Here is a 23,869-nt window from a genome sequence, read left to right on the forward strand (position 1 = left end):
TTTGAGGGAGCTACAAACATTTAGGAAGATATTCTGTTATGTAATGCAAAAGGACATTATTAAGGAGGCCACAATGGTCTCTGCATGCTTGGGACTCACATAGCAGATGTATGTGAAATGAATGCTGATTAATGAGATCTGGAAAGCCCTGGGTCTCCTGTTGTCTACTTCTAAGAGTATTTCACCCATTGTTGTTTGTGCTAATTAACCTTGCTATTGTATGAAGAAGTTCTGTGTTGATTTATGATAATGTAGATTGTGTCTTCTGAGCTAAAAGATGGCAAGTCTGTCCTAAAGGTCATGTCTTTTAGTCACCTAGGCTGTCTAAAGGATTAGATAATTGGCACATGTTAATTAGGTTAGGTTTTAGTCATCCTGCTGTATATATTTGTGTGAGATCTCAAATAAAAGGCTATTCCTGATGTACTCCAAGATTGGTGTGGTCTGATGTTTTATCCTACACTGAGCTACGACTAGTGAATGGGAAAGCTAAGGGGTCTTGGATTGTGTGGTACCGGACAGAGGAAGCATTTACGACGGACATCTTGACTACAGGGGTCCGTCACATCAACATATCATTGATTGATAACGTAAATGGTAGATTTTTCTTTTTTTTTTTTTTTTTTTTTTTTTTTTGTTGATCGATTACATGAGCCAAGGTTACATTTGAACACGCGCATGTGCTGTAGAAATCTGTTTTTTGAACTGTTTGCGGTCGATTCCACTACTAATGTTTTGAAAATCATTCGCTTCGGTGCAAAAAATCCGACATGTTGGTTAATTTTTTTTTTTTTTTTTGTCGTAAAAATGTGCTTTCTAGAATCAAAATTAGCCCACTAACTTTTCGAAAGTCGAACGATCGAGCGCATCAAACGCTTTTTCGTACAATTTTCACAACTGTGTATGGCCAGCACTAGTTTGTTTAATTAAAGTGTTACTAAACCCAGGACCCTGCATTGATTATATCTAGTCTCCCACAGTACACAGAACATGGAAATGCAATTATCATATTTATCGGTGTATAACACGCACCTTTTCACCCTTAAAATCGGGTGCAAATAGTGTGTGCATGTTATACGCTGATACTTCAAATTAGGCTGCCTCGGAGGGGGCGGGACGAGCGCCGTCAGATTACATACAGTAAGAATCTCTTGTTTACTCGACGCCCTTTGTAATTGGAAGTCCCGTCTCCTGGGCTGGCATTGGACCAGTGTTCTGTCTATAATAGAATCAGGTCCAAGATGCGGGACTTTGTATTAAAGATGCCACCAAGTAAACAGGAGATCCTCACTGTATGTAATCTGACCGCGCTCATCCCGGCCCCCTCCCTGTCCCATCTGAGGTGAGGCTGCAGATGGGCACTGATCAGGCTGCGTTGACGGGACCTGTGAGGCTGCAGATGGGTATTGATCAAGCTGCATTGATGGGCACTGGTGAGGCTGCATATGGGCACTAATAGGGCTGCACTGATGGGCACTGACCCTCATTTAGCTTCAAAGTTCTTTTTATTTAACTTGTTCAGATCAGCACTATAGCCGAATGATGGCTACAGCGCGGACCAGCTTTGCCGGGAGGACGTCTACTGACGTCCTCCCGTGTCCGATCGGCCTGCGATCCCGACCCCTTACCACGTAATCAGCTGTTAGCCGATGACAGCTGATCATGTGATGTAAACAGAGCCGGTAATTGGCTATTTTTTCTCCTCATGCTGACAGCGTGAAGAGAAAAAAAAAAAAAAAAAAAAAAAAAAGCCGATCACTGGCGGCTGTGAGAGGGACATCAGTCCTGATCAAGGAGATCTGTGCCACCTGCCAGTGCCACCTAGCAGTGCCCACACTCAGTGCCTCATCAACAGTGCTGCCCATCAGTATATATATAATTTTTTTTTTTTTTCAAAATATTCCATCTTTTTTTGTTTGTTTAGCAAAAAATAAAATCCCAGCTGTAATTAAATACCACCAAAAGAAAGCTCTATTTGTGTGGAACAAAATGATAAAAATGTAATTTGGGTACAGTGTTGTATGACCACTCAATTGTCATTCATAGTGCGTCAGCGCTGAAAATTGGTCTGGGCAGGAGGGAGGTTTAAGTGCCCAGTAAGCAAGTGGTTAAAATTTTTAAGGTTTTTTTTTTTTTCCCCTGAAATTTCCCTCTTAAAATGAAGGAGCGTGTTCTACGCCGATAAATACTGTAATTGCAGCTGAAAAAATGCCCTGTGTGCGTGAGGCCTTACTGTTAAAATAAACCTACCTTTAAAAGTACAGACTTATATTTTCTTTATCAGTGGGCAAATGTACAAAATCAGCAGAGGGCCAAATACTTTTTTTTCCCCTCACTGTATACTCACCGGCCACTTTATTAGGTACACCTTGCTAGTACCGAGTTGGACCCCCTTTTGCCTTCAGAACTGCTTTAATTCTTTGTGGCATGGATTCAACAAGGTGTTGGAAACATTTCTCAGAGATTTTGGTCCATATTGACATGATCACATCACACAGTTGCTGCATATTTGTCAACTGCACATCCATGATGCGAATCTCCCATTCTACCACATCCCAAAGATGCTCTGTTGGATTGAGATCTGGTGACTGTGGAGGCCATTGGAGTACAGTGACCTCATTGTCATGTTCAAGAAACCAGTGGTGAGATGATTTGAGCTTTGTGACATGGTGCATTATCCTGCTGGAAGGAGCCATCAGAAGATGGGTACACTGTAGTCATAACGGGATGGACATGGTCAGTATTAATACTCAGGTAGGCTGTGGTGTTTAAACGACGCTCAATTGGTACTAAGGGGTCCAAGGTGTGCCAAGAAAATATCCCTGACACCATTACACCACCAGCCTGAACCATTGATACAAGGCAGGATGGATCCATTATGTTGTTTACGCCAAATGCTGATCCTACCATCTGAATGTCGCAGCTGAAATTGAGACCTTCACCCCAGGCAACGTTTCTCCAATCTTCTATTGTCCAATTTTGGTGCTCCTGTGCGAATTGTAGCCTCAGTTTCCTGTTCTTAGCTGACAGGAGTGGCACCTGGTGTGGTCTTCTGCTGCTGTAAATAGTATGTTAGAGATCCGCGCTTAGGAGGATAGAGGTTGCAGCCTCCCTTAGATTAGTCCCCAATGGGGACTATACAAGTATATAAAAAAGAGAGTAAGGGGAATGGCGCTACCCTAGTGTGGCACTTTAATGCATAAAATCTAAAAGTATAATAAAAAATATGAGGTATATATATATATATATATATATATATATATATATATATATATATATATATATATATATATATATATATATATATATATATATATATATATATATATATATATATATATATATATATATATATATATTACACCCCCGTGTACTATTATTTCAACCAAATGTGTGAATCTGCACAGGTTGTGCAGGTCTCTTGTGAGCTATATTGTGAGTATATAAATTATATTTTAAAAGTGCAATAAAGCTTAATCAAAAACTAAAAATTGCATTTACCTTAATCATACCTCCCATTAGCATGTGAACCAATAAAAATCAAACCTCTGATTTTGCCATTGTGAAACAGTAAGTGAGGAAATTACCCTCACCTTAGCAGTCTATGAGCATTAACATACAAGAAGGATAAATACACATCTGAATCTCATAAACATGACTATCACACTAAAAGTCCAAGAGCCACAGTGCTAATAGATATATAGGTGTTCACTTTGGTAGTCCAAATTCCTATACCGGGCAAGCTGGGCTTATAGTAAAAAAGTGCTTATGTAAAACAAAAAAGTGCTTGTCTAAACAAAAAATGTATGTGTATATAGAGTTGTTTTAGATCATATAAAGTGCAGTTTCATATTCCGAACCGGGACTCCAAAAACCTTCTATATTCAGATATATTCCACAGCAAGGAAATCCAGTGACATCTCTGCACATTAGATCTGGTGACTCAGGTGCTCCCCCAGTGTGTCCCCACTCACCAGAAGTAGTCACCCCTACAGGAGTAATGCACTTAGAGCGGAAGCCGGTCCTATGGCGTGCGTACCACCTGCGGAAGGCTCAGCTTGGAACGCAGGTGGTACGCACGCCATAGGACCGGCTTCCTGGTCTTTCCACCGTTTGCGTCCTTGCCTTATTGGAACCTATTGCTACTGTTTTTAGATGTAAAAATTTTTAATAAACCGAGTATACTACACTATGGAAGTCCCTTGTTTTCCCTTGGAGGAAAGGAACCTGTGGTGAGGTGAAACAATCGGAGTTGCCCGGGCTCAGAACCTACGCTGGGAGGCTCTGGATCGCAGACACGGTCTGACGGAGGTGCGGAGATCTAACAAGGCTACCTGAGGAGTAAATCCATCTGCAGCCACCCGCTCTATGTGCATTACTCCTGTAGGGGTGACTACTTCTGGTGAGTGGGGACACACTGGGGGAGCACCTGAGTCACCAGATCTAATGTGCACAGATGTCACTGGATTTCCTTGCTGTGGAATATATCTGAATATAGAAGGTTTTTGGAGTCCCGGTTCGGAATATGAAACTGCGCTTCTGCTGCTGTAGCCCATCTGCATCAAGGTTCGATGTGTTGAGCATTCAGAGATGGTATTCTGCATATCTTGGTTGTAATGAGTGGTTATTTGAGTTACTGTTGCTTTCTATCATCTCAAACCAGTGTGCCCATTCTCCTCTGACATAATGCGGCATTTTCTTCCACACAACTGTCTCTCATTAAATATTTTATCTTTTTTTCAGACCATTCTCTGTAAACCTTAGAGATGGTTGTGTGTGAAAATCCCAGTAGTTCAGCAGTTTTTTAAATACTCAGACCAGCCCGTCTGGCACCAACAACCGTGCCACGTTCAAAGCCGTGTTAATTTTGTCGACTAAAGCATTTTAGTCGACTAAAGTACGACTAAAACAACTGAGATGACTAAAATGGGACTAAAACTAAAATGCCATTTTAGTCAAAAGACTAAAACTAAATTGAAATATGACTTCAAAATGAACACTGGTCTGTAGTGCATGTTCATACCTCAATAACATAACTAATAACATATTAGATTTTTCACTCCAGCAGTATATAATGAGTTTGGAAATTGTAGAGAAATGTTAATGCATTACAATTTAATTTCACTCATTAGATTTTAGATGACTAAAATGAGTTTTAGTCAACTAAAATGTGCTGGAGATTTAGTCCACTAAATACGACTAAAACAATTACAGAAGACTAAAATGGGACTAAAACTAAAGTGCCATTTTAGTCCTAAAACTAATTCAAAATTTGCTGCCAAAATTAACACTGGTTCAAAGTCACTTAAATCCCCTTTTTTCAGATTCTGATGCTCGGTTTGAACTTCAGCAAGTCATCTTCACCATGTCTAGATGCCTAAATGCATTAAGTTGCTGCCATGTGATTGGCTGATTAGCATTTTGTGTTACCAAGCAATTAAACAAGTGTACCTTAATAAAAGTGGCCAGTGAGTGTATATCGGTGCACAAACTGAGAGCAGGCTCACTTAGAGGAAGCACTTTACTTCTTAACAGTGTGGATTTGATTTAAATCATAGTTTTTAAAGAGCAGCTGTCATCTCTCTGACCCGCCGTTGACTCACCGACCGTCCCATTCACTTTAATGGGACGGCTGGTGATGTGGCAGTGACACAACAAGGTGAGGGACGTGGCGGCAGCAGGTGAGTGGATGCCCGCTAACGGGCGTTGCCATGATGGATTTGAAATGACAGCTCTTATTCTTGCTGGTAGTTAAAAGCTTGAATATTTGCAAACAAAATGAAGGTTTCCTATTTAGAATAAGCGGTCAGGTTAGTAAACCATCGGTGTCGGAATCGATTCAATCATACAGTTTGTAGTGTACATAGATTTGCAAAACAATGGGATAAAGGAATATTCCTGAACTTTGTTTATCTCATGGTTACTGCGAAATTGTGTGAATGCATCCAATGCAGTGCTTAATGTTATCTCAGCTTGCAGAGCTTGGATTCATTGAATGAGTTTACAAAAAAATTAAATATTGCAGAATATACAGACTCATGCTACATAACTAAGCTTCATTTCATGCTGAATAAACAAAGTTATTAATGTATCTTAAATAGAAAACTATCTTTAGATAGATTTTTACTCCAAAAGCATTTTATTAAAATAAATTTGAATTGAAAAAAATCAGATTTCTTCTTTTTTTTTTTTTTTTTTATCCACCCTGGTTCTTAAACTGTTGAACTTATTGTTAGGGCCACATAGCCAATGGTATCATTTACTAACGGAGTAGAGCATGTTTGTTTTGTAAAGGAAGTTTTCACTTAGATTAGTAATTGAGGTGAAGCTGAGTAAAAATTCACTTTGCAAAAAATACCCAACAAAGAACATTCCAAAAAAACATTTTTTTGGAGTTGTCACAGAAGTATATTTGAATTATTAGATGGGTTTTTGTTTTGTTGGGGGGGGGCTCATGGATGTCACTAATGCATACCTCATTTCATTTATATTTTTGACTTCTTTGCAGGACCTCTAGAAGCTGGACGATCTGAGTCAAACAGTCGAAGCCAGAGCAGAGAACGGAGAGAGGAAAATACTGACACCTCCGACAGCGAGAGCTTCCGCCCCCAAGTAAGACGTCTCAACCAGCAGCCACAGGTTTCCAAACCTGGAGAAAAAGACTATGACCCCAACAGGTTTGTATGTCATGTAAATGTTTCTGGAAGTATTTGTATGCTTACTCTTTGGTGGTGTTTATCCCCATGTATGTGGAATATACGTTATGGCACTTTGAGAGGTGTTCCTCCGCTGCATGGACAGAAAGTGTGAGGAAATTCTATGTCTGCCAGCTGCTGCACAACGTGAAGTAAGGTTAAATCTCCTGCTGGGGACTCTTATTCTGGTAATCACTAGAGCTGCACGATTCTGTCTAAATCGCAATTTTTTTTTTGCTTAGAATAAAGCTCACGATTCTCATTTTCCCACCTTTTCCATGCACCATTTAAATGCTTCCCCATTGGATGACGATTTTTTTGTCTTTTTCTTCTCTTTTTTTTTTTTTTCTTGGCCGTTTTTGTTGCAAATTTGAGATTTTTTGTTTATGTATCCAATATGAATGGATTCCAGACATCGTTGAATGGGGCTTGCGTTCTTCTTGAGTGCATGGATTTATGTGGGAATAATGATTTATACATAATCATTTTTTTTTTTTTTTTCCCAACAAAGTTTTTTATTGTGAATCAGAATACATACAGGTCATATCATTTGCACGTATTTATACATGTATACATTGCAATGTAATTGTACGTGATATAAAAATAGTTACATATATAAGTGGTCTGTAGTACATTTCTTCTGATGTTTTCTTTTGTTATTATCTTTTAATATAGGGTATAATTATAGTATTTTCATTGAGGAAAGGTATTTCTCCAGTGCATAGAAATTTATATTGGTCATGAGCAGGTTTCCGAGTCCTGTAGCCATCGATCCCATATTCTATTGTATTTGTCAGGGCAGCCTCTATTGATGTATATCACCCGTTTATATGGGAGTGTCCCATTTACCTCTGCTTTCCATTCTTTAGTCTCGGGTGGTAGGGGACGCATCCATTTCCTAGCTATTATCTTTCTGCATGAGAACAGGGTCTCCTGTAAAAATACCTTGGTGTATTTTTCCAGTGGGTTTGGGAACACACCCAACAGGCATTGTTTGGGGTCCAGTGTCACAGGTGAGCCCATGTTGTCATGAAGGAAGGTCACTATCTGTTTCCATAGGCCTTGTATCTGAGGGCATGACCAGAGGAGATGGTAGAACGAGCTCTCCGGGGACCTACACATTGGGCACAGTGTTGGACAGTTGTGTTTGTATCTGGCTATCCTATGCGGAGTTAGGTATGTACGGTGTATTATATTTAATTGTGTCAACCTGTCTGACAGTTTGGGAGATACCTCCTTACATGTATCCAGTGCTTCTTCCCATTCCTCATCTTCTAGGTTACCCAGATCCCTTTCCCAGCGGGACTTGAGACCGTATATTATTTTTGTGGCTATTGGGATAGTGAGCATATTGTAGAAACAAGATATTAATTTTTTTGGGTCTGTGTCTTTTATGATTGCTATTAGGGGATTGGGGGTTGACTGTGGTGGGGGTTGCGGGAATTGTGCCTGTAGTGCGTGTCTCAATTGGAGAAATCTGAATACCATATTGTTGGCTAGATGGAATTCCTCCTTAAGGGTGTCAAAGTTTTTAAGGGTTCCGTTTGACCAGACATGATGTAAGTAGAGTATACCCCTCTCCAGCCAAGGTTTCGGGTCGTGAATATTGTGGAGTTCTTGTAGGTCTCTGTTGCACCATAGGGGAGTGAAGTCGTTGTGTCTAGGTATATTGAGTTTGCTGTTTGCAAGTTCCCAGATGCGTCTGTATTGATACAACAAGGATGTTTTGTGTGTGTTGCCTTCGTTGGTCTTAGTGCCCACAGTGATAGCGTATATGGAATCTAAGGTTCCTTGGGCCCATTGTGGGCAGATTAGCATCCGAAATCTTTCACTGTCCACCTTATCTATATGGTATAGTTGGGAGAGTTGGGACGCAATATAGTAGTGATTAAGGTCCGGAAGTGCTGTACCCCCCCTGTCTGTTGGGTTTTTGAGGGTTTGCCATGCAATCTTATGTCTATTTTTTCCCCACACAAAGGGCTTGAGAAGGGACTCCATTATTTTAAAGTTTTTTAGAGGTATATATGTTGGGGTGTGCCAGAGTATGTATAATATTTTGGGGAGTAGTATCATTTTTATGAGGTTAATGCGGCCCCATACTCCTAAGGGTAGTCTAGTCCAAGATTGTGTTTTAGTTTTAATAAGGGAGTATAATGGTTTAATGTTTAGTGTTATGTAGTCTGCTGGATTTTTAGAAGTATTTATTCCTAAGTATTTGATTGTGTCTACTCTTTGTAATGGTAGGGTGGCTTGGAATTCCGTGGGTGGGAAAGTGTCTAATGGTAGGATTTGGGATTTCCCCCAGTTTATTTTGAGGCCCGAGAATTTCCCAAAACGTTCAATCGTTTGGAGAGCCTGGTGGAGGGAAGGACCTGGGTCCGCCAGATAAAGTAGTGTGTCATCAGCGTACATGCTGATTTTTTCTGTGAGGGTTCCAGTTTTTAATCCTATGATCTCTGGGTCTGTCCGGATAGATACAGCCAGTGGTTCCGCAGCCAGAGCGTACAGCAGTGGGGACAATGGGCAGCCCTGTCTCGTGCCTCTGTGGAGGTCGAACTTCTGAGACGGCCATCCACTTGCCACCACTCTGGCCGTGGGGTTCTGGTATAGTAATTGCACCCATTGGATAAAGTTTGGACCAAAGCCATATCGCTCAAGACAGCACCAAAGGTATCCCCACTCGACCGAGTCGAAGGCCTTAGCAGTATCGAGGGTGACTATAACTCTTGTGCCTACGTTCTCATGTGTGGCCTGCAGGTTTATAAATAATTTCCGTAGGTTAAAGGAAGTGTTACGTCCCGGCATAAAACCTGCCTGGTCAGCATGTATAAGGTTGAGTATCACTTGATTGAGTCGCATGGCTAGAATTTTGGCCAGAATCTTAATATCAGCCTGTAATAAAGAGATAGGGCGGTAGGATTCCGGGTGACCCAAGTCCTTGCCCGGTTTAGGTATCAAGACAATTGTGGCCTCACCCATAGAGGGTGGCAGGGTGAATTGTTGAAACATGACATTATAGAGGGTAAGCAGTTTGGGAGTGATTATTTCATTATAATGTGAGTAGAATTCTATGGGTAGCCCATCTGAGCCAGGGGATTTAGATTTGGCAAAGCTTGCGATTGCGGCGTCTATTTCTTCTTTAGTGAGAGGGGCCTCTAAAAGTTCCCTTTGTTCAAGTGTAAGTTGAGGGAATGCTACTCCTTCCAGGAAGGAGATCATATCATCTGGTCCCTCTTGGGTCCTGGAATTGTATAAGTCCACAAAGAATTCCCTAAATTTGGATGACACAACAGGAGGATCAGTGATTTTTTGCCCCTCTGGGCTATGCAGTGCAATTACCACTGGGGGTTTGTCCTCATTTCGAGCTAGAAACGCCAAAAGTTTTCCAGCTCTCTCACCCTGCTCAAAATATTTCTGTTTGGCAAAAAATAATTTCTGTCTTGCTTTTTCGTATTGGAGTTGGTTCATGATCCTAGATTGTAGTTTTAAGTGGGAGGCATTAGCTTGGGATGGGTCATTTTGATATATGTGTTCTATGCGTGAGAATTCAGTCTCCGCCCTCTCATATAGATCTGATGAGTTTGCTTTGATCTTATTGATGCGAGTTATTAGGGTGGCCCTGGCGTGTATTTTAAAAGTTTCCCATACTATCGGAAAAGAAGCAGTGTTTGTGTTATCCCGAAAGAAGGTCTCCCATTCGGCCGACAAGTCGTCATCTTCTGGCAACAACGTCAGCCAGAATGGATTAAGGCGCCATGAAGTTGGTGGTTTGTCTACATGGAAGGCGAGGGTGATCCAGTATGGAGCATGGTCCGAGAGCAATCTAGGACCAAACTCTGTCTCAAGGAGACGTGCTAACAGATTGTGGGATATGAAAATAAAGTCAATTCTTGACATGGTATTGTGTGTTGCTGAGAAGCAGGAGTATTTACGCGTGTGCGGGTGTTTATGTCTCCAGGTGTCCATCAAGTAAAAAGGTGAGAAAAGCCTGGCAAGTTTAGTATCTCTGGGGGGATTTGTAGCAGGTGGAGTTGGTCTCAGTCTGTCCAGTTCCTCATTGAGTGTGCTATTGAAATCTCCCATCCATACTGTCTGAGCTGATGGGTATCTTGCTATAAAGGAGAGTCCCTCTAGTAGTATGGAAGTGGAAAATGGGGGAGGGACATAGACAGCTAGGATCAAAAAGGGTTCCCCGTGTAATTTAGCGGATATAAATATAAATCTACCTTGTGAATCAGTGTGTAGTTCGCATAATTCAAAGTGCACTGTTTTTGCGATAAGTACCGAGACGCCTCTCGAGTGTGATGTATGGGTCGAGTGGAATGCCCAACCCACCCATGGGCGACGCAGTGTCATCTGAAGTCTCCCCTCAATGTGGGTCTCCACCAGGGTCACCACATCCGCTCTTTGCTTTTTAATAAATGCGAGGGCTGCCGCCCGTTTAATCTTATCACGTAATCCCCTCACGTTCCATGTAAGGAACTTCAGTGATATTTTAGGCATTGTTGTTTGTGCTTATATTTTAGTGTGTTAATGTAGCTTTTAGCCCCATTGTAGCGGGACGGTGTAGGAAGGTTAAACAATAGGGGTGCGTAATATAGCATATTGTATTTGTCCAGTGAACACCCGATGGGACCGGGACGTGCTGGTGTTGTGGACGTAGCAATTAAAGTGCGCACGTTTAAGTCTAGTTTTTCAGCTTCCCTTTTCCACTCTCCCCTCCCAGCAACGTCCCCCGCCCAGTCAGTGCCAGCCTGTGTCAGTAACAGATTTTTCTTTTTGCTTTGGCATCTGGTAGCGTAGTAAAGGAAGAAATAATAAAAGAGCAATAAATAAAATAAGACGGATTTCTGTGCACCCAGCCTGAGGCTCCCTTTCCTTAAAATAAATAGAACAGAGAGTATCGGACTTCTAATATATCTGCGGTATAACATGCTATGGGTAGCGATTGGGTGCCAGTTAGACGTAGGATATAGCACTGTCACACACAGGTTAACCGGGGTACGTGCAACTGGATCTGGCTTTTTAGATTCCCCTTTCTCCCCACCTGATATGTATTCTCTCCAATTGGTCTCGGTATGTATGTATGACAATGCTTTCCCCACAAACCCAGGCTTGACACTGTATTGAAGGGTAACATATTTATATAGGAACAGAAGTTGTAATAGAATATGTTTTTGTGATCTCAATCTATACCCTATTTTCCTTAATTGGAGAAAAACAGAAGTGGTTGTATTCTTTCTGGTTGTGTGACATAACTCACTGGGTGCAACATCTGAACACCAGTGAAACAAAAGGTATGTCAGTACCATACGTTTAAACATTAAAACACTTACATTGAAATTTAACTTGTAGGTTTCCCCTCCCCCCTCCCCCCTCCCTGCTTGGCATCTTCCCCAACTGATGCTAGCATTCACCCATAACAAAACTTTCTGTAGAGTCTCGTCCCTGACGGCATATTGAGAAAAAAAATGATGAAAGTAAAGTACTTGAAGTAGGATGTATGTCTGTGCCCTTCCAAATTTCTCCTTCCATGGAAGAAGAGACACAAAGAGGGCTAACCTCTCTTCACTCAGGTGTGTAATTGGAGTTTGCACATTATCAAGATTGGTGTTGTTGTGGTTTTTCCTTCTTGAGCCGCCAGGTTCAGACTTGTGTGGGGGCTGAATACGCTGCACTCCGCTTGTGGACTGTAGGACTACAGCAGTCCAGAGCTCCATTAAGATGTAAAAAGTGATGTGTGTAGTTCAATCATTTGGGAATTTGTCCCAGGAAAATCCAGCATTGTGTGTCAGAAATGATCCGCAGAATACAAACTGGATCTAAGCCCACAATGGGGGAGTATATGTAGATATTTGCGTGTAGGCACTATGTCCTTCTACCCCTTGGGCTATTCTTCACAACGGTAACAACTGGTGAAGTAAATAGTAGTGGGTGTTCAGTGAAGAATGATAGTGGATTATTGTTGTATCTGTGTCAGGGGTGTGCATGTGGAAGATTAACGTATGGTTGCATACTCACAGACACTTTAGTCCGCCTGTTCTGGGTTGTTTCTGCGTTCCAACCAGGCCAGCAGCTCAGCAGGATCTTCAAAAAAGGAAACTCGGCCGTCGTGTTCCACTCGGAGACGCGCTGGAAACAGCATGGCATATTTCATGTTGAGGCTTCTAAGTTTTCGCTTTGCTTCCATGAAATTTTGTCTGCGTCGCTGTACCTCCGCCGAGAAGTCAGGGAACACCGCAATTTTCACGTTGCCTAGGGGGATGTTGCCCCTTTCTCTTGCAAGTCGCAGGGCAGCGTCTCTATCTCTGTAGTTGAGCATTTTGGCTATAAAGGTACGCGGCGGGGCTCCTTGTGGCGGCGGTCTGGCGGGCATGCGGTGGGCTCTTTCAACTGCCAGCATGGGGGAGAAGGCCTCTCTACCATAGGTCTTGATGAGCAACTGCTCCAGGAAAAGCGTGGGATCCTTACCCTCGGCCCCCTCCGGCAGACCAATGAGACGGAGGTTACATCTCCTGCTTCTGTTCTCGAGGTCTTCTTGCTTAGAGAATAGTTGTTGGATTTGCTGCTTCATGTGGTGCACCTCCGTTCTCATTGGGGGAATGGTATCTTCCATGTCGCTGATGCGAGTTTCAGTTTCTTTAACTCGGTCTCGGAGTTTGTGGAAGTCTTGTCTGATTAAGGATATGTCTACCTTGACTTCTTCTATCTGTGAGGCAAGTGATGTTCTGCAGAAGGTTATTGCTTCCAGCAGCTTTTCTGTGTCTCCCGCTGTGCGCTCCTCGCTATGTGTATTGTCACCGTCATTTTCTGCCTGCTCCTCCCTGTCCTGTCGGCGGTATTGGTCAAGTTTAGATGCGGCAGTTTTCTGAGATTTCGATGGCGACATGATGCCCAGATGTTAGGGTATCTGGGAAAGTGGGGACAGGAGTTAATCTTGCTGTGTCCGTATGCGGGGTATTACCCCTCCTTTCTCAGTGGTATTGGTAGATTGAAGCTATGCCCTGTGGAACATGTAGCGGTGGAGGGGGAGAACAGGACCACTGGTTATATTGCAGTATGTGCAGAGGAGCTAGGTGTACCAAAATGGCCGCCGGTCTCAGCACAGGGGCCTAGGCCGCAATCCAGGCCGTTCTCTCTGGGCCTTTGATGAATTTATAGGCTGGTAGTCAGGGGGGTGAGTGCAGAAACGTTCTCCCAGGGGGCTATCCCGCAGCTATGTACCTTTGTATTGTCGTAGACTTCAGGCAGGGCCGCAGATGAGGAGGACCAAGATGGCCGCGACCTCCGGTGGTAGGCCGAAGCCGCGGTCTAAATTTCGGTGAGCCGCCGAGCGGGAGATCGCCGCTCCGTTCGGGCCGTCTCGCGTTTTTTCTCCACAAGAACCGGCTAATACTGCTCCAGGAGTCCCAGGGACACAATCCAGCTGGTTGGATGGTGCAGGATGTGCAGGATTAATAAGGATTAGGAGTGATGGACGGAGCTCTATTCCTGTGCGTCCCACTCCATGCTGCGTCAGGCCACGCCCCATACATAATCATTTTTAAACGAAAATCAAGGTTTTATTTACACAATTTTCAAATGTAATTAGGTTTATATATTTCAGGATGATGTGTGTGTATATATGTATACATATGCAGTTACCAAGACATTATTGATAGTGCTGGGAATAGGATTATTATTATTTTCACATCAATTTCTTGTATGTTATTTTGCGATTTTGTATGGTTTCAGCATGTTTTACATTTTTACGAATTTTGTTTATCATCATTTATACACAAGTTTTCCTTTGAGATTATTAGCATTTATGATTTGAAAATTAGTGTTGTTACTTTGTACTTTGCTATTGTTTAATATTGTTTTAGTATTTATCATGGTCTTCATCCCAAGGTTATGGATGTACACAATGGGAGAAGTTGAATAATGCGAATAGTAAAAATAATCATGTGTCTAGCGCATGTATATACATATATATATGCGCATTGGTTCACTTAGTAAAATTTTTTAGTTTGGTGGACCTTTATAGGCATTATTACATTGTCATGTTATCTTGTTTTCAAATTTTGATTTAAAATTCAACTTCACATCCCAGGTGTCTCCTATCTCTTGGGTGTCAGTCTAGAGTTTGATTATGTGGGCAGGTCTCTATTCAAAACCTGAAGTCCCTATATATACCCATGATCAAACTTTAATCATTCAGCTATGAATAAGCGCCATGATGGGGCGTGAAACATGTTAGCTATCTTTCCTGTTCCTCCCTGTACATGAGGTGACTGCATTTGCATTTTATTTCTTCATATCAATAAAGATGTCTTCTATGGTGTGCGGCCGTCCAGGATATTTTTCTCTTTCCACAAGCTTGTGCAGAGCCAGCACCTGTGAGTTCCATTAGGGCGGGTGTCTTGATACGGATTTGAGAGATTGGAGCAGCAATCTTTTGCTCACGATTCTCATGGCGTAACATCGTCTTTCACCTTATACAAAAAAATTAGACTAACTTTACTGTAATTTTTTTTTTCTTTATTTTGATTGAGGCCACTTTCACACTGGGTGCTTTACAGGCATTTTTGCGCTAAAAATAGCACCTGTAAACTGCCTCTTCTGCAGCCACAGTGGCTTTCACACTGGGGCGGTGCGCTTGCAGGACAGGAAAAAAAGTCCAGCAAGCTGCATCTGTGGGGGAGCGGTATATACACCACTCCTCCACCGTCCCTGCCCATTGAAATGAATGGGCGCCGCTTTCGAAGTGCCTTTAAAAACAGCGCTAAGCGTGCACTTTTAACTCCTGGGGGGTTAAAAGTGCCCCGCTAGCGGCGCCAAAGCACTGCTATAACAGTGGTAAAGCGCTGCTGAAACTAGCAGCGCTTTACCGCTAATGGACCCGCCGCTTCAGTGTGAAAGTGGCCTTAATTGTATTTTTTTCCCGAAAACTTGCATTTGAAAGGCCGCTGCACAAATACAGCGTGACATAAATTATTGCAGCAATAGCCATTTTATTCACTAGGACAGGGATATGCAATTAGTGGACCTCCAGCTGTTGCAAAACTACAAGTCCCATCATGCCTCTGCCTCTGGGTGTCATGCTTGTGGGTGTCAGAGTCTTGCTATGCCTCATGGGACTTGTAGTTCTGCAACATATATAATGTTTGGGCGTTCCAAGTAAGTTTTTTAGCAAAAAATACTGATTTTAACTTTAACAAGTGTCAGAAAAAAGTTTAGTCTTTTAAGTGGTTAAACTTCCCTCATTACAGACCAAGTTCATTCCTTTGATCTAAAGAACGAAAAGTTACAATGTTTATAGTTATCTACCTGCTGGGACAATGTGGTGAAAAACTTGGCAGGCTGCCTGGTTTGTTCTCTTTTGACAGGTGAGTGAGCAGAGAACGCTCTACACTTGTTACAAGAATGTATCAGGAAATTCTGCATAGAGATCTGAGGGGGGTTGAATCGAGATCACGACTTTTTAATGATTAATCGTGCAGCTCTAGTAATCACTAAAAATGGTGAGATTTCCTTTTTTCCAGGAGATTTTATCTTGCATCTCCAAGACATGAAGTAAGGAGAAAATCCTTACACAGGTTTGAAGCCTTACACAGTCAACAACAACCAGTGTTAGTTTCATTAACAAAAACATTTTCGTCATAGTTCATCAGAGGCTTTTTTACAGTGACGAAAACTAAACTAAAAGTACAGCACGTTTTCATCAACTGACGAAAACTATGACGAAAATAGAATCCGTTTTCCTTAAGGAACGAAAATGGGATGTTACTGGCAAGGAGGGATGTTTACCTACCAATAGGGGACGGGGATCGGGCAGTCTGGCCCCAGGTGCCACAAGGAACGAAAATGGGATGTTACTGGCAAGGAGGGATGTTTACCTACCAATAGGGGACGGGGATCGGGCAGTCTGGCCCCAGGTGCCACACATTTGGGGGGGGGGGGGGTGCTCAAGCCAGCTGCCCCGCCTCTCCTGGTCCTTAGACAGCAGTGCCAGTAAAGTCTATCATTAGAAAAAAAACATTGCCAGCCCCTTCTCCTATACTCCTATACTGCTCCTCCTCCTGTGTGACTCATTGTAAGCTGAAGCTTCTAACCTCAATAGCTTCGTTCTTGTTGGCCGCTCTCCTCCTCCTGCTCCTGATTTGATTTACAATGAGAGTGACACAGGAGGAGCTGTGTATGAGAAAGTGCTGGCAGTGATTTATACTTAACTTTAGAGTACGCTGGCAGTGCTTTCCCAAGAGGGGGGCTGTGTATTGTGGGGGTTTTGTATTGAGCAGAGGGTGGGGGCTGTGCTGTGGGGGGCTTTGTATTGTGCAGAGGGTGGGGGCAGTACTGTGGGGGGCTTTGTATTGTGCAGAGGGTGGAGGGCTTTGTATTGTGCAGAGGGTGGGGCCTGTGTTTTGTGTACTGTGGGGGGCTTTGGTATTGTGCATAAAGTGGGGGCTGTGTATTGTGCAGAGGGTGGGAGGGCTGTTTACTGTGTACATTCAATTTTAGTTGACTAAAATGATTATATTAGACTAAAATGTACTGGAGATTTTAGTCGACTAAAATACGATGACTAAAATGGGCCCAAAACTAAAATGCCATTTAAGTCCTAAGACTAAGACTAAAACTAATGTCGTGTAGACATGGGCGGACTTTTCGGCATCAAAGGTCCACGGTCTTTACGACGGAATTTCGACGAACTCTCTAACGCACGGACTTGCCTACACACGATCACACCAAAGTCTGACGTATTCGTACGTAATGACATACGAACGGACTAAAATAAGGAAGTTGATAGCCAGTAGCCAATAGCTGCCCTTGCGTCGGTTTTCGTCCGTCGGACTAGCATACAGACGAGCGTTTTCTTCGACCGTACTCGAATCCATCGGAAAGATTTGAAACATGTTCCAAATCTAAAGTCCGTCTGATTTTCGACAGAAAAAGTCAGTTGAAGGTCCGATGGAGCCCACACACGGTTGGATTGTCTGACGGATTTGTTCCGTCAGACCAGTCCGGTCGAAAAGTCCGCCGTGTGTACACGGCATAAATCAGAATTTGCTGCCAAAATTAACACGGACAACTAAATGCACACAACCAGCAGTACACACCAGGTAAAATCATTGCAATGCCTCAACATTCAGTAAATTTAATGTTTTTTTGAGATGCATGTTAACAAAGTCAACTTAAAGCTTTTTTTCAGTGTTTACAGAAATCGCTTGCAGATTTCACAAATTAATGCACAAACTCTTTACTTTAGTCAGTCCCCAGAGACCCAGTTATTCCCCATCTTGCTGCTCAAATAGAAAAAGTAAAGCAAGTCTGTCAGCCACAACTGCCTGTTAAAGTACAAGTCCACGTTTCTCCAAAAATTCCCCTAGCTGCCCTCAATACATTCAAGTGTGCAACTTCCTTCGCTCGTCCCATCAGCAGCCTAGCCAGTAGAAATCTAGTGCCAGGCTGCTTGCACACTAATACAACAAAACAAAAACTCTTGCTCATAAAAGTGTAAGCCCAACAGTTCAAAGTTCAGGGTGGACGGTAGCTTTCAGCTTTGCTGCCCTCAAGGATGGGGATATCCTAGCAATCAGACAAAAAACAGAAAAGAAAGGGCGCACCGGCCTTGTGCATTATCCTTAAAAAAGTTTATTAAAAAAGAACACGTAAAAATTACTACTCACAAGGGTAGATGAAAATCACGCATAAATCTACGGTTAGTGGTGATAGGTCCACCCATGGCAGTCTCCAGACCTATGGAGAAGACGTGCAGACCGCCTGGCTGACGCGTTTCGAAGGTAGTACCTTCTTCCTCAGAGCCTAACAGTGTTCATCTCTTACGGCTACTTAAATACATGTGCTCATTAAGAAAGCACAAACCAGACTGACTCAGATGCCACTCCCATGTAGATGGGCGGTCTAGAGGCGGACCCTAACACAGCACCATAGAAACCATTTGTGTACACATATACAAACATAACAACATGTAGGGAGCACAAGTGCACAAAACATGTGTGTTGGTGTCTAAGAGCCCTTTCACACTGGGGCGGTTTGCAGGCGCTATTGCGCTAATAATAGCGCCTGCAAACCGACCCGAAAGTGCCGCTGTTGTGTATGAAAAAAACGTAAAAAAAAGTCCTGCCAGCAGCATCTTCGGAGCGGTGAAGGAGCGGAGTGTATACCGCTCCTGCCCATTGAAATCAATGGGACGGCGCGGCTATACCGCCGGCAAAGGGCCTCTGCAGAGGCGCTTTGCGGTGGTTTTTAACCATTTCTCGCCCGCTAGCGGGGGGTAAAACCGCCCCACTAGCGGCCGCATACCGTCGGTAAAGCGCCGCTTACAATAGCTGCGCTTTACCACCGACGCCCGCCCCAGTGTGAAAGGGCTCTAAAAAAGGGGGGGGGGGGAGCGCGCCACCGAGCGTGCTTGCACACTAATGTTCCATATACTTGAATGGGAAACTTCTGAAATTGGAGATGTTTTGTTTCCATCTTGTGTCGGGAATGTTGGGGGTGGAATGGAATTGTATGATGATTGTACACCTGATTGTATGATGCACATTTTGGAACAATACTGTGCCACTAGGCTATTGTTTATCAATAAATGGTTTGTTATATGGTGTCTGATCCTTTGGCCTTCTTTGCACACCTCATTTAAAGTCCCACTTCTCCCGTTTCCAGTATGCACAGGGATGGAGACCCACGTCTCATTTAAAGTCCCAACCTCGCTCCTTTAAACTCGATATAGGGATGGAGGTGTGCATTGAGGCCTCTGGGTTATCTCACCAAAATGGACACCAGTCCACAGGACACTTGCCCTGAACCGTTGGCCTCCTATTGGGGGTTGTCTAGTATGACACATGTCCCTTTTTATGCACTTTTTTGTGTACATGCATCCCTTCATCCAGTGGTTCATTTTCCATCTTTTTTATTTACAATTTTCCCCATTTGATGCAGCCTTGTAGTGTTCCTCCGACAGGGAGTCCACGTCTCCATGGTTACCCTCCTGTCTCGGCGTCCGGGAGCTGCGACGCATGGTGGGGTCCCTCCCCCCTCCCCTCCTCTCCTCGTCATCCTTGTGGGTGACGGGGGATCGGGGCGGGTTCCCCTCCCTGCGTCGACGTCACTCCTCCACGCCGTACACGTGACGTTCGTCCCGCTGTCGGCGTTGTGTTTACTTCCTGTCCGGACATGTGGACGGCGGCGTCCCCAGCAGTTGTGGGCGGCCAGTGCCGCTGCGCTGGTGGAGGCTTCGGTCCGCCTGGTGTCTGCACTGAGTGACGCTGGGGGGAGTTTCCCGGCTTTTGGGGGGGGGGAGTGGCTAGGTGCACATAAGGGGCCCCCATTTCTTTGCTAGCCCATTTTCAGGCAGCACGTCCATCACTGGGCAGGATACATGGGACCAGCACCCACTACCCATAGGTAAGGGGGTTTATTACATGCTCATATGTCTTTTTCACATTTACTTTGTGATTGGGGGCTCTGGTTAGTCTAGGAGCATACCTTATACACATTATCTTTATCATCACTACAGACTTACTCCCCTCCCTACATACCAGTGTGGACCTACTACTCCATGGGGAACCTCTGTGTGCGCTTGGCGCTCTCTCTCTCTCCCCATGTCTGGGTGCCCCTCCCTCAGCTCCCGGACCTGACTCAGTTGGTGGCCTATGACTGTGGAACCCATGGAGTTTGCACTCCTCGGCCAAGTGAGTAGACATTGGGGAAGTATGGCTTTCTGCCTCCCCTATATGCATACTTCTTTTTCCTTATGCACTATCCATTTTTACTCATTGGATTTTTTTCTTTTTTTCTTTTTTGTTTTTAGATGTTGGTGCTTAATTGCCCCTGAAGAGTGTTTGATACGCGAAACGCGTCGGGCTTACTACATGCACCATATCAATATTTTTTACCAGGGTTACACACCTATAGGTTTTCTTCATACCAATGCTGTGATTGTGTGCATTTTATGGATGTTACAACTTTTTAATTATCTCTTGCCCTGCATCATTTGGGTTTTGTTATTTCTATTTACCATGTGTGTATATATAAGGATGTATATGTACAACACCTGATTGTATGATGCACATTTTGGAACAATACTGTGCCACTAGGCTATTGTTTATCAATAAATGGTTTGTTATATGGTGACTGATCCTTTGGCCTTCTTTGCACACCTCATTTTCTCCCGTTTCCAGTATGCACAGGGATGGAGACCCACGTCTCATTTAAAGTCCCAACCTCGCTCCTTTAAAGTGGAATGGAATTGTGGAATTGTACTGTAACCAGTTCCCAACTGCCCTATAGATTTACTGCTACAGGGCGGCCATTCTGTTAAGAAATTTTATATATATATATATAGTGATTCTGCTGGGATTAATCCCAGCTAAAGCTGATCAGTGGGTCCGCCAGCACCTGCTGTTCGATAAGGGGAGGGACAGGACAATGCAGAGCTCCATCCTGTCAGCAGGGATGTGATGGATTTTGTTTCCCTGTAGTAAAAACATTACATTATGTATACGTAAACACTGGTTAGGCACACATTTAACCCTTTGATCGCCTTAGATACGTGCATACTTTTAGCACTGATCACTGTATTAGTGTCCCTGGTTCCCGCTATAAGTCGCTGATCGCTGCCATTACTAGTATAAAAAAAATGTATTAAAAATTCTATCATATACTATAGTTTGTAGACACTAACTTTTGCGCAAACCAATCCATATACGCCGACTGGAAATTTTATAGCAAAAATATGTAGCAGAACAAGCATTGGCCTAAATTTGTGAAGAAATTTAGATTTTGGGGTTTTTTTTTGTTTTTTTTTGTTTTTTTTTTTAATATTGGATACGTTTTATAGCAGAAAGTAAAAAATATTATTAAACAAAAATTTAAATATTAACCACTTACGGACCGCCCACCGCAGTTTTACGTTGGCTGTTTGAAGAGGAATATCGTAGCTGCCACAACCCTGGTATCTTCTTCAGCGGGCGGTCCACTTCAAGATAAGTGATCTCTGCGGTGAGCAAGATCAATTTTATCAGCGGCGGGAGGGGGGGGGCCCCCTCCTGCCGTGCTCCAGTGCCCTCCTCCGTTTACCGGAGGCAGCGGCAGAGGCGATCGGATCTTCACCCTGGCTGGGCATGGAGACAAGTGAGGGGAAGATGGCCCCCACCCGTCTCCATATCGATGCAGGGCGGAAGAGACCTCAAAATGTCACTTCCACCAGTAGCTCTTAAAGGGCCATTTTTTTTTTTTTTTTTTTTTTTTTTTTTTTTTTTTTCCATTTTAGTGTAAATATGAGATCTGAGGTCTTTTTGACCCCAGAGCTCATATTTAAGAGGTCGTGTCATGCTTTTTTTGTTGTTTGATGTTTACATTCCTTGTAATAGGAATAAAAGTGACACGATTTTTTTTTTTTTTTAAAGAACAGTGTAAAAATAAAAAAATTAAAAGGCAAAATTTAAATAAGAAAAAAAAAATTTAAACACGCCCCGTCCCGACGAGCTCAAGTGTAGAAGTGAACGCATATGAGTAGTGCCCGCATATGAAAACAGTGTTCAAATCACACATGTGAGGTATTGCCGCGATCGGTAGAGCGAGAGAAATAATTCTAGCCCTAAACTTCCCCTGTAACTCAAAACGTGCAACCTGTAGAATTTTTTAAACATCGCCTATGGAGATTTATAAGGGTTTGTCACAATTCCACGAGTGGGCGCAATTTTGAAGCGTGAATCAATTTACTCGGCGTAACATTATCTTTCACAATATAAAAAAAAAAATTGGGCTAACTTTACTGTTGTCTTATATTTTAATTCAAAAAATTTTATTTTTTTTAAAAAAAAGGTGCACTTGTAAGAACGCTGCGCAAATGCTGTGTTACAAAGTATTACAACGACCGCCGTTTTATTCTCTAGTGTGTTAGAAAAAGAAAAAAGTATAATGTTTGGGGGTTTTAAGTAATTTTCTAGCAAAAAAAATGTTTTTAACTTGTAAACAATAAATCTCAGAAAGAGGCTCGGTCCTTAAGTGGTTAATACTAATATTCTAAAAATATTTATAAAAGAGAGCTCTATTTGTGTGGAAAAAAAATTACATAAATTTTATTTTTATGCACAGTGTGGCATGACCGCGCACTTGTCAGTTAAAGTAACGCAGTGCCGTATAGCAAAAAAAAAAAAAATGGCCTGGTCTTGAAGGGGGGGGTAAATGTTCCAGAGGTAAAGTGGACTTCGTACCCTTTGATGCTTCTCTGTTATTGCTGTCTGCAGACTGCAGCTAGAGGTCAGTCAAGCTGGACCAGGCGGCCACCCCCTTACCCCCGACTGGTGTTAGCAATGGATATGAGGTCTTAGGTGCTGACTTGCTAGAGAAATGAACATTTGCATATAACAGAGCTTTTGGAGAAAGAGAAGATGTAAATGGATGGATTATAGTGGATTATTAGGTTATTACTATGTTTAAATGCTTGAGGATTGGAAGGATCTACTTTTATTGATAGTCCTAGCGATATGTGTAGGAAGCTAAGGCTGAATTTACACTGGAATGGACAGCTGCCGGGACGCTTTACCTCTCTGGCAGCTGTTCATTCCGACTGCAGTAGGGGGCGGTGTGGTGTGCAATGTACTGCTGTACAGTGACATGATGCTGTATGGTGTGCTGCGATAGAATGCCGCATGTATTTTATTTCAGCTCCAGGCTGTGTTGCAGTGTGATTGGGACACACAAAAAACAATTGTTTTCTATATGTCTTTGCGGTGACTGGTGTTTTACAATTTATTTTTTATTATAAAAAGATAGTGGCTACCTTTTTTATAGTCCCAGGAAAAATACTTCATGTATACTTTATGTATGATAAGTACTTTTTTTAATTATATAATTTGTTACTCAAATTATTAATGTGATATGTACGATGCTATAATGTGCAGTAGCCATTCATATGAAGTGTCATCGTCTGCTGTAAATGATGGTGACATCTTATGGTCTTGGCATTTATTGCAGGTATCGACTTCAGTTTGAGAAAGATAGCAAAGATGAAATTGAACGGAGGAAGAAAATTGCCCAGGAAAAAATTCTGGAATCTGTTCCAGAAACAGAACTGGAAGTTGATATAATGAAAATTTACAGACCTGGATCAGGTAACCCTTTTTTTTTTTTTTGTAATGTGTCGTTTATATGCCACATAAGATCTC

At 42.7% G+C, this 23,869-nt stretch overlaps 1 protein-coding gene across 1 annotated transcript in view; it reads left to right on the top strand.

Moving 5' to 3' along the window:
- GNL1 (G protein nucleolar 1 (putative)) overlaps positions 1-23,869 on the top strand; it is a 73,673-nt gene that overhangs the window by 2,934 nt on the left and 46,870 nt on the right. The window contains exons 2-3 of the mRNA XM_073598913.1: positions 6,509-6,677; positions 23,679-23,815. Of these exons, the coding sequence (XP_073455014.1) occupies positions 6,509-6,677; positions 23,679-23,815 (306 nt within the window). The remainder of the gene's footprint in view (positions 1-6,508; positions 6,678-23,678; positions 23,816-23,869) is intronic.

This window comes from Aquarana catesbeiana, linkage group LG09 (genome assembly GCF_042186555.1).
Source record: "Aquarana catesbeiana isolate 2022-GZ linkage group LG09, ASM4218655v1, whole genome shotgun sequence".
NCBI lineage: Eukaryota > Metazoa > Chordata > Amphibia > Anura > Ranidae > Aquarana > Aquarana catesbeiana.